The sequence below is a fragment of the Chrysochloris asiatica genome, unplaced genomic scaffold (assembly GCF_000296735.1).
Source record: "Chrysochloris asiatica unplaced genomic scaffold, ChrAsi1.0 scaffold00042, whole genome shotgun sequence".
Taxonomy (NCBI): Eukaryota; Metazoa; Chordata; class Mammalia; order Afrosoricida; family Chrysochloridae; genus Chrysochloris; species Chrysochloris asiatica.
Genome location: NW_006408560.1, coordinates 9714296 through 9725620, shown reverse-complemented (window position 1 = coordinate 9725620; position 11325 = coordinate 9714296). Strand labels below are relative to the sequence as shown.

The 11325-nt window shown below is 41.7% G+C and overlaps 1 protein-coding gene across 1 annotated transcript in view; it reads left to right on the top strand.

Moving 5' to 3' along the window:
* The window catches only part of FLG (filaggrin), a 41629-nt gene extending 36297 nt beyond the window's left edge, over positions 1 to 5332 (top strand). The window contains exons 3-4 of the mRNA XM_006861714.1: positions 1123 to 1270; positions 5295 to 5332. Coding sequence (XP_006861776.1) covers positions 1123 to 1270; positions 5295 to 5332 — 186 coding nt within the window. The remainder of the gene's footprint in view (positions 1 to 1122; positions 1271 to 5294) is intronic.
* Positions 5333 to 11325: the final 5993 nt, after the last annotated feature.

Genomic DNA, 11325 nt, shown 5'->3' with positions numbered 1-11325 from the left:
ATTCTCATGCTCTGTTCGAACAACTGCTTCTTGGTCCAGGTACAGATTCCTCATGAGTACAATTAAGTGTTCTGGAATACTCATACTTCTCAATGTTGTCCATAGTTTGTCATGATCCACACAATTGAAAGCTTTTGCGTAGTCAATAAAGCACAGGTAAACATCTTTTGATATTCTCTGTTTTCAGCATTGTAGCATTGTCTTAAAAAGACAGGGAATGTCCTGTCCAAAAACAAAGCAGCTGCCATTAGGGAAAAATATAATTTGACCTAGAAAACCTGCCCAGTCATATTCAGTCACTGAGGAAAGCAGTCTGGAAGTGACTTCTCTATACCATAGCCTTCAAAGGACCCATTTTGGTGGAGTGTTACCTGAAACAGAGGCAGAGCAATAACCCCTCCACAGATGCCCATTAAGATTGAATACGAAGGGGCAAGCTGCAGGGTACTACTGGACACATACTCCTTTGTCTATCTTAATCGGACTTGTTAAATAGGAAAAATTCAAATACTTCCTAATAAGATGTTGTTGGGTGCCATCGAGTGAGTTCCGACTCGTGGTGTCCCTGTGTAGGGTTTCCGAGGAGCAACTGGTGAGCTTGAACCACTGACCTTGCGGTTCGGACAGACTTTGTGGTCCAGTGCACTGACCCACAGTGCCACACCAGGATGACCCAACCAAAATGACAAATTTAATAACCACTATTTTTGCTACCCATCATCCTAATTGGGCAGATATTCAGGCTCTTTTGACCATGTTCCTGACCAGAGATGAAAGAAGGCTGGTCTGAGATAAGGCATGGGACGAAGCAGCATGCATCCATAGAGAAAAACCTGAAGGGGACCCTCACCCCAGTCAAGGCAATTCCTGTAGCTGACACAAATTGGAATCTAACTGTGCCTGCTGTGGCTGGAGCATTATAAAAGGTGCATTCTCACAGGTCTGAAGAAGGGAGTTCCTAAACAAGCGCTTGAACATGGTACAGGCAGTTAAGCAGAAGCTAATTGAGGACCCGTCTGAATTTTTTGAATTAATTTGCCAGGCTTACTGTAAGTACACCGACCTTGATCCTGAGAACTCAGCAAATATCCAATTGGTTAACATGACTTTTATCTCCCAAAGCAACTGGATATTAGAAAGAAACGGCAGAAATTCAACAGAACAATTGGCATGAATCCATCCCAGCTGGTGGACATTACCTTTGAGGCATTTAACAGCCGAGAACACAAGAAGTCTCAGGCCGTAACTGTCTTCCTAAAGACCACTAGAGGTAAGCCTGTAGGGCCCCAGGGAGGACCCCTGAAAGAAAAGAGGGCCTTAAACAAGGACCAATGGACTTATTGCGAAAACATGGACATAAGAAAAATGAATGCCCAAATCTCAGGGGAGGATCTGGCAGAAAAAGCCATCCTCCAACTCAACAGATGGTTGAACAAGCTTCATTGTCTGCAGAAGACTAACAGTGACTGGGGGTGGGGGAAGCAGGTCCAGCATGATTTGGCATCAACCTCTGCCACCCCTATTGCCGCCACTCCCCACCCCCACAGGAAACTTGGCTGAAAATAACAATGGGGAACAGACTGGACTTTTGGTGGACACTGAGACCATTTATTCAGTGGCCAGCATGCCTCTGAATTTCCCATCGTTCTGTTCATTGATGGTGACTGACAATTCAGGGAGGCCTGAGGACCAACCAGTTCTTCCTGAAATCTTTAGACTGTTTCATTGAGGAAAAGAAAATGACTGCACTGTCCCCTTACTGGGCCAGGACCTGCTTCCAAAGTCAAACAGCTTCCTGAAACCAAAAGTCAGCAGATGGAGGTTCCTTATGAACATGCCTGGCAATTACTGATTTAAACTCTGGAAACCAGTCACGTTGGCCTGAGAAAATCAGGAAAACCCCTCATGTGGGCTAGCGGAACTTCGGGTAGAGCCAAGACGCATCCCCCCGTCTAAGTCTGACTGAAGCCTGGAAGCTGACCATCCCACAGAAACCAATAACTTCTCAGAAAAGGGGTTGAGAAATTTGCTCTGGCCAAGCCCATCACCGTACCCATCAGATCATCTTCCTGCTGCAAAAGAAGGAAAGCCTATGACTCACAACAGGACAAATAGGCATTATCTAGTTATTTTGCTGGACAATCCAAATATTACCCTGTGAATTATGGGGCGACTAAATCTGCCATCCTCCTCCCTGATGTGGCAACTGGAGGGCTGAACCATGATTGTTTAGAAATCATTCACCAACTATTTTCCAGCCAACCTGACCTGTTTGACTATATTTGGTGGACTAGATGTTGTTCGTGGACAGAAGTAGTTACATGGAGAAAGGGACTCAGATAGCAGGGTGTGTAATAGTAATCTTACAAGACCAGGTGGAGGCAGTAGCCCTCCTGCCAGAGACCTCAGCTCAAAAAGCTGAACTGATTGCACTGACAAGGGCATTAGAAATATTAGCAAGACAGACTGTGATTGTGTACCCACAGGACTTGAGTAGAACTGAGACAGAAGGATTTGAGAGACGGGTTAAAGGATGAAAAGTAAATGACGATGAAATTGTTCTGGTTCTGAGAGGTTAAAAGCTAAAAAGTAAATGGTAAGAAAATAGTTCTGATCCTATGAAAACTAGCCCTTGCTCTACTTAAATGAGTCCATGAAATGACCCACTACAGGAAAGAGGCTCTGGTTTGGTTCATTAGGCCCTGGATCTAGGGCAAGACATTAAAAAAAAAAAAATCATTCAGGACATTAGCTTTAACTGTTTTACCTGCCTCAAGAACAATCCCAAGACAGGCTGTCCTGCACCAATATCAAGGTAAACAACCTCTTGAAATTGACAGGTTGATTTCATACAGATGCCCCCAAGCAGGGGAATTAAATATTTACTGATATTGTTTTTGTAGACACCTTTTCTGGTTCGATAGAACTTTTCCCCCACCAGAACTAAGAACTTGAGAAATAGTGAAAATCCTCTTGAAGAAGATTATCTCCAAGTTTGGACTTCCAAAAGTGTCTAAAGTAACAGAGCAGTAAACACCTGCAGATGAAATGGAGATTGCATTCAGCATGGCTATTCAAGATAATGAGCCATACTCTAAAGAAACAAGTGGCAAACTGTTAGGAAATTTATTTACATTGGGACTAAGTGTTGCCTTAGCCCTGTTTTGAATTCCGGTAGCCCCCAGAAGTGGGCTTAAATTGAGCCCTTATAAAATTGTATATAGTAAACTTCCCAGGAAGCTTCCCTCAACCCTCTAACTGACCTCAGCCAAGATTTAAAGGTGCACTGGTATGCACAACACCTCCACCACACACTTTCTATTATTCGTAAAAGTGCTCTTCCCAGGTCTGCTTCCTTCCCTACAGGTAACCTGACCCCTTCCAGCCTAGAGATCATGTTCTGCTCAGAATGTAGAGAGACAGTCCTGAAAACCAATTAGAAAAAAAAAAAATGGACTGGGCCCTGGGAAGTCCTTCTAGTCACCCCGTCAGCTGTCAAGTTAGCTGGACTCAAAACTTGTACACATACCAGAATCAAGTCTTACCCGTCAGTCAACAGGACCACCTGGACATCAGAAGCAGCTGGAGAAATCCAACTAAAGATAAGAAGAGGCCCCTTAAAATAATGTATCTCCTGCTCTTTACAATGGGACTCTCACAAGACATTATTCCTTTCAACAGGATGAAAATGTTTGGGTTTATTTAGATCAGAGTGTAATAAATGTGTATGATTTCTTTCTTTTGGGAGAGCATCCAGAAGCATCTGCAAAAATTACTGAGGACTGGAACAAGAAATGATCCCAAGCCCAGCTAACCTGGTGTGGGTGAGGAACTGGAATTTGACCCCACTGAAACCCAAGCTGCGAGGACAGCTGATTGTCATCCTGACCACCCAAGAGCATACAATGTAAAAGAAATCCCCACCTGGAGTCACCACAGCAAACTGAAAAAAGCATATTCTCCGTGGGAAGCTGAAACGGACCCTACCGACCCTTGCAAGGTACCATTGAGACATACAACTCGCCCTGCTTCAGCCACAAACCGGGAGCTGGCTGATCTATGCACAGCCAAAGCATGAGGATGTCCACCATGGGACTTATCTTAACTAGACTTTGGGGTGTAGGAAATGGAGAAAATCTGTATAATCTATGGCCTACCAAGGAGGGCCAAACTGTGACCACCACACTACTCTTCAATAGTTACTATAAATGTGAGGGCACCCTCCTAGGTAACTGAACCTATAACCGATAAAACTGGGAGAGACTTAACCCTCTTAGCTCAGCAACAAACTCAACTCAGAAATGCTGTTTATCAAAACAAACTAGCCCTAGACTATTTATTGGTTCAAAAAGCAGGGGTGTGTGAAAAAATTAACCTGACAAACTTGCTTACAGATAGATGATCAAGGACGAGCCATTGAGGATATTATGAAAAAGAACCAAAAACTAGCTCATGTTCCTGTGCGAACTTGGCATGGATGGAGTCCTGAATCATTATGGGCCGGTGAGTTCTCAGCATTGGAGGATTCAAAACTCTGGTGGGAAGATTTCTGATCATCATAGGGGATGTCTGCTCATCCCATGCCTCCTTCCACTGGCTATCAAAACACTAAAATGCATAGTTGAAGCAAGGGCAAAAAAGAAAACTACTTCCTGCATACTCTGGCAACATATCAATCTGCCTGTGCCCACTAACCTAAAAAGTATCATCCAGGAAAGTGAGGCCCACTAGTTTGCTATCTAGCTGCATGGGCCTCAAAGAGGGGAATGAGGCAGGTAGGCCTGCGGAAATAGGTGCTGGCCCCACACGTCCTCATTCCTGGAGCAAAGTTCATGTTCCAGGAAATAAGCAACAGTCCACCTCAGCCTCATGTGATTGACCAGGCTAATATCCTGTTCTTGACCCACCTCTGGGAATAAACAGAGCCCCGAGCTAATGTTTATGTGTTTCTGTAACTGCTCACTTGTATGCTCATACATCCTTCCCCACTGTATGTTTGAACCAACCAATCCCAGGTAGCCCCATGAAGCTGTTGGCGCCCGCTAACCAATCCCAAATGAACTCATGTATGCACCCCTATTCCCTATAAAATATCCTCACATAGGGAAGACAGAGCTCAGCCTCTGGATACGAATCCACTGAGCCATGTGCTAGCACAATAAAGTCCTTCCTTTGTTACAACCCATGTGGCGTCTGGCAACTCCTTCAGAGTGACTCCGGTAACAGTCAGGAGGCTGAAACAGAAGTTCTAACCCTCTCTTCTGTTTAGTTTTTTGTTTTTGTTTTTATTAAAGGAAGAGATTATGAAGAGGACTTGGCTGAGAGAGCTTGAGAGAGTTAAAAATAGGATGGAAGGACATTCTTCCTGGTAAAAATAGCAGAATCAAATCATATCGCAAACTTTCCTTATCCATCCACCTAATAAAGTGTTGTTACTGTTTGTTAAGTGCAAGCAAGTTGTTTCCAACCCTATCCAAATCCTGTACGGGGTTTCCGAGGAGCAACTGGTGGGTTTGAACTACTGACCTTGTGGTTCAGATTCCAGTGCTGACCCTACAGCATCACAGCAAAGAGTCTATCACCTAACAAAGTAGGCAACACATAATACAAGCTAATCAAAATTTCACTAGTGGCAACCAAACCAGGAGTGGAGTACAAACCCATAGGATACATTTCAAGCAGTAGCAGCAAAGAATTAAGTAGCGAATACTTATTTTAATGAAGAAATTGATTCCAGAAAGGTAAGACTCAGATCTGCTCCTACTCATGATTCTACACCTCCAAAGTACTACGAAGAAAAAAAGGCAAATTGCATGATCATAAGAATTCTTAGCACTGTTCAACCCCCAACTTGGAACAAAGACAAGTGGGGAATAGTCAATGAAAGAAAGCCTTGAGAGTAAAGCCCCTAGAAGTACCTCAGGAGCCCCCAGGGCAGCCAGGGCTTCCAGACCTAATCATCTCCTAAGGCACAGTATTCAGGGAACAAGTCCACACATGAAATGGGATACACTCATAGGTTATACAGGATGTGTTTCTGGACTTCAAAAGACAGAGCAAAGCCACAGTCCCCCTCAAAAACTGCTCCCTGTTCATCAGGCTCACATTTTCAAGTTTCAGAGGAGTGGAAAGACCAGAATATCTAGTCTTAAAACTGTGGGAAGTAGAAGATAAGTTATTTTCAGATAAAGTAGAGGAGAGGAACAATCAAGGAAAATCAACGAAACACTGTAGCATATGGAAAGAAAATCTGGACAGAATCTACAATAAGCATGAATGAGATAAAGCAGCATTCATTCATTCCACAAATACTAATCCAATACCACCCTGTTGTCAGACCTAGGACTATGCACAAGTACAGCAAATATAAATATAAATAGAGCAAAAAGTAGAAGAAAAAAAGGTGCGGAAAGGAACAGTGTGTGAAAAGACAAAACAAAACAGCACAAAAATCAGTGTGGAAAAAACAGCCTAAGGACATATTGCTATTATTGTTGCTAAGTGTCGTTGAGTTGGTTCCAATTTATAGTGATCTGGTAAACAGTTCCCAAGGTGGGTTTGAACTCAGGAAAGGAGAGTGAGAATGGTTGCACAATTCAAAGAATATAATCAATTAACAATGGCTCGCTGTCCTTTTCTGAGTTGTTCATTCCACATTCATGTAAACTCATTGTCCCCTAAGGTTCTTATCTAATCTTTTGAGCTGCTATTGTCACTTTGATCCTATATATATAGTTCTTGAAAAAGCATAATGCTCAAGCTAGGCATAGGTTACTAGGTTAGCTAAATTAATGTTTGGTTGAAAGAAGTCTTCAGGGGATATTTTTGTTTAAGGTTTAAAGATGATCTCAAAGCAACATTTTCAAGGATGGTTCATCCAGCCTCCATTGCTCCAGAAACCCTGGAGTACATGAGAATTTGAAATTCTGTTTTGTATGTCCCCCTTTTTGATCAGTATTCATCTATGGAAATGTTCAGTAATGGTATACAATTCTTCTGGTCACATAGTAAAGGAGACAGTTGTTCATGGAAGCAGTTTGTCACACATTGTTGTTGTTAAGTGCTGTTGAGTCGATTCCGACCCATAGCGACCCTGTATAGGGTTTCTGAGGAGCAGCTGATGAATTTGAACCACCGGTCGTTCAAACCAATCTTGCGGTCCAGTGCATTATCCCACAGTGCATACCACGACTCCAATAATTGTATTCACTGGCTATAAGTTGTACACCTGTAAAAGGTTTAACTGGCAAAAGTTGTGTGATATATTTACAATAGTGACCTTTTTTTAATAAGTAGCTGTGGAGGCTGCTTATGTATAACCAAAAGCCTCATGGGATTTGGTTCCTTGGTTTTGAGGTTTTAAGTCATGTTTGTATGGTTGTGTCATTGTTCTGTGCTTATTGAGTCAGCTCCAACTCATAATGACCCTGAGTAGGGTTTCAGAGCATGTAACTCTCTACGGAAACTCTGTGTAGTAGCTGGTGGATTCAAACTGCCAACCGTGCAATCCACTACACCACCAAGGCTCATGGTGTTGTTGTTAAATGCCATCTTTGTTGTTGTTGTTAAGTGCCGTTGAGTCGGTTCCGACCCATAGCGACCCTGAACAGGGTTTCCGAGGGTGTAAATCTTTACGGGAGTAGAAAGCCTCATCTTTCTCCCGCGGAGTGGCTGGTAGTTTCGAACCGCTGACCTTAAGGTTCACAGCCCGAGTCGTAACCACTACGCTATAAATGCCATCTAGTCAGTTCCAATTCATCGGAACAACAACAACAACTCTACCCTTAATCAATGACATTTCCCATTCCAGTCAACAATCCTTTTCCCCATCCCTCTCATCCCCTGATAATCGTTAATAAACTTTGGTATTTATACATCTTATTTGTCTTTATCTGTCATACAATATTTGCAATTATTTTATATATTTTATCACAATTTTTTAAAGGGAAATTGAAGGAAGAAGAAAAAACAAGAATTGATTGATTATGTTCCGTGGAGTTGGTTCTGACTCACAGGGGTTCTAGAGTTTCCAAGCCTGTAAATCTTTATAGGAGCAGAAAACCTCATCTTTCTCCCGCAGAACAGCTGGTAGTTTCAAACTGCTGAACTTGAGGTTAGTAGCCCAACTCATAGCCACTGCACTACCAGAAAAAATGGCAAGGGGGCGATGTCTACCTCTAACTTCACCAGTCGGAAGGAAGAGAATCACCAACAGCATCAACCCAAGGCCAATTCCTATGATGCTGAGGTCAGACATGCCTCCACCTTCCAACCTGTATCAATTCTGTTCCCAACCATCCCTCTCACAGCACTCTCTACTTCTCAACAGGGTTTAGTAATTCATTGCAATGGCCACACAGAACTCACAAACAATATCCATGATTGTGGGGTTTATTAAGGAAGTTAACAGAATACAATTCAGTGTCAGAAATGTTCAGTGCAGTGGAGGACTACACTCCACAAGTAGGCCTCCTGCCCAAAGGCATCCAGCTTTACTTGCTCTGTGGGCCAGGAAGTCCAGCACTCTGCTCATGCTCTGGTTCTTGGCTTTGCTGCTACTGTTCCTCTGCCATTTCTCTGGTGTCACAATGCTCTCTCCTGGGTTAAAGAGGTTCAATGTGCAGGGGTCTTGGGATCTAAAGAATGCACTTCACTCCTGGCTCTTCTTTTTTGACAGTGGAACGATCCTGCTTCTGAGATGGCTCATTTTATACCCATGTTAGAGTTACAAGTTTTTACAATCACAGCAGCTTCTCCCACCTTCTCTTCCCCAGAGGCATCCGAGAAAATGTTTTTTGGTGGGAGTGACGCTGTAGGATAAAGCACTGCACTGCTAGGTCAGTTTGAACCAGAAGGTCAGTGATTCAAACTCATCAGCTACTCCTTGCAGTCCTGGTGTGGTACAGCAGGATAATACACTGAACTGCAGAGTCCGTTTGAACCACAAAGTTGGCGGTTTAAACCTACTCCACTCCTTGGAAACTGTATTCAGGTTAGCTATGAGTCAGAAACAACTCGACGGCTCTTAACGACAACAATGAAGACTATGAGTAAAAGAGCCATCTGGAGTAATTCACTGCACTATATCATCAGATCTCCCTCAGTCAGAAGAGATGCACACTTCACATTATTAACAACAGCCCTTTTCTACCTCTAAAGAACGGAGAAAGCAGTGTCATTCAGGGAAGGTTAAGAAGGGTATCAGTCAAGTTTAGGTCATTTTACGAAAAGTATAGCTTGTTAGAGTCAAGAACTGGTTCCTTCAGAAGGGCTGACAGAATTAAACTGTTTTATCAAAGCATACAACTGGCTTTAATGCTTCTAATACTAGAGAAGGAAAGATCTCTGGTAACCTGTTAGGGACTTGGCCATTACAGGACCCAAGTCTAATTTTCAGGGTGATGTTAAGGATAAAGAATTTTAATCCATCTCTGATAATTCACTGGTGATTAAAAATTAATAAAAAAAATAAACAGTTCTTCACAGTAAAGATATAAAAACAAAGAGTAGTGAGCCAGAAATTTATAGAGAACAACATCAACAAAAGACAGACATAGGAGGGAAGTTCTCAGCCACCAAGCTTTGGTCAATATGAAGCAACTTGCAAAAAAGTATCCTAGTTTTTTTAAGGAATTTCCATTTCTATGGGCAACCTCAGTTCAGCAACCTCAACAAAAGAAAAAGACTGCTTTAAATTCTGAGTTAAAAATAAATGCTTCCTAGAGAAAAACCATTGAACCTGATGACTATGGCAGAATGAAAAGGAGATCAATTTAATTATTTCATTCATAAACAAGTATTATACTTATATAAAGCTCAACTATTTCCAAAGAGGGTTCCAGTCAGCTTTCTAAAATGTAACTTTGTTTTGGGTATTAAGTATTTTATAAGTACCTGAACTCCTTGGGTTAAGAATGGACAAGTGGAAAAAAATGAGTGAAGGAGTTAAAAAAAAAAAAAAAAAGGTGAAATTAATATTGACCAGCCTACCATTTATCAAGCACTAGACAGAAGTAAAATTTTTCTTTCATCTGAGATCCAGCCAAAAGTTATCTTAATCTCCAAGCTAAAATGTCTGACTTTTTCAGACTACACATTAATTTTATAGAAGCTGATCATAATTCTCTAAGGAATTAAAATCACAGGCCTAGAATTTGGATTCTGGGATCCACAACTGCTGCTGTAACACTTTGTAACACATTTCAGTAATGTTTACTCATAGGCTTAGTACATACCACACACTCTGTTGAGGATTTTATAAAAATGAACTCATTTCATCTTCATAATGTCTCTGAGGTAGGTACTGTTCTTATCCAAATTTTAGAGATGATAAAATTAAAGCAAAATAAAGGAACTGACTTGCTGAAGATCACAAAGGAGGTAAGGGTGGGACCAGAGTTTAATTTGAGGCAGTAAAATTCCAGCGTTTCTCTTCCTGTCCACTATGCATCATGGCATCCTTCCGTGACACAGGAATGGGGAATAGGTTCCAAGTCAAGGATATAGACTGTCTGCCTCTATTTTCAAGTCTCAGGGACTCAGAATCTCTTCAGTTTGTTGAAATGACCTCTGGGACTATGAATTCAAATAGCTGACTTACAATATAATTAACAATAAATAATCAGTAATTAATCCTATGATTTATTCATTTGGAACCTGTTCAATAGGCTACTTGTGCATGTACAAAAGAACATTTTTTAGGTGTGACTCTTGAAACCCATATCAACCACCAAGACCCACTCAAGACCTTTGTAGACACACACCATTAAAAGCACCATTTGGGATGGGCTGAGAGTTGGCTTGTCAGGTTCTTTGCCCATAATTTTCATTACCATCAATCATCATTACAATTATCATAGCATGATCCCAAAAGATGACTTACCAAAGCAACCTAAATTAAAGAAACAGGTCCACAACCCAGGGGTTCTCTTTGCCAAAGTCACAAAATAAAGGCTGGTGGAACTGGGGTAGATATGTTGAATATGCTTCTGACATAGACAAGAAAACTCGATTCAATAAAAAGAATTTAGGGATTATAAAGAAGAAACGAAAGGACAAGAGGGGGAAAGGCATGGCATTTATCTTTGACTTACCACCCTCCCTCTGAAAGAAAGGTGAATAAGCCCTCTGACATAACAACTCTTTAGAAGTCAGCCAAGTAAGCAGTTCTTACTGTCTTTTTGGTCACAGACTTATTTGTAAATCTGATGAAACCTATTGGCCCTCTCTCTCCCACAGAACGCCTGAAATTTTATGTACAATTTCACTGAACTCAGACACATGTCTGGGACCCATTCATAACTTCAGATGTACAACAATCTCTTT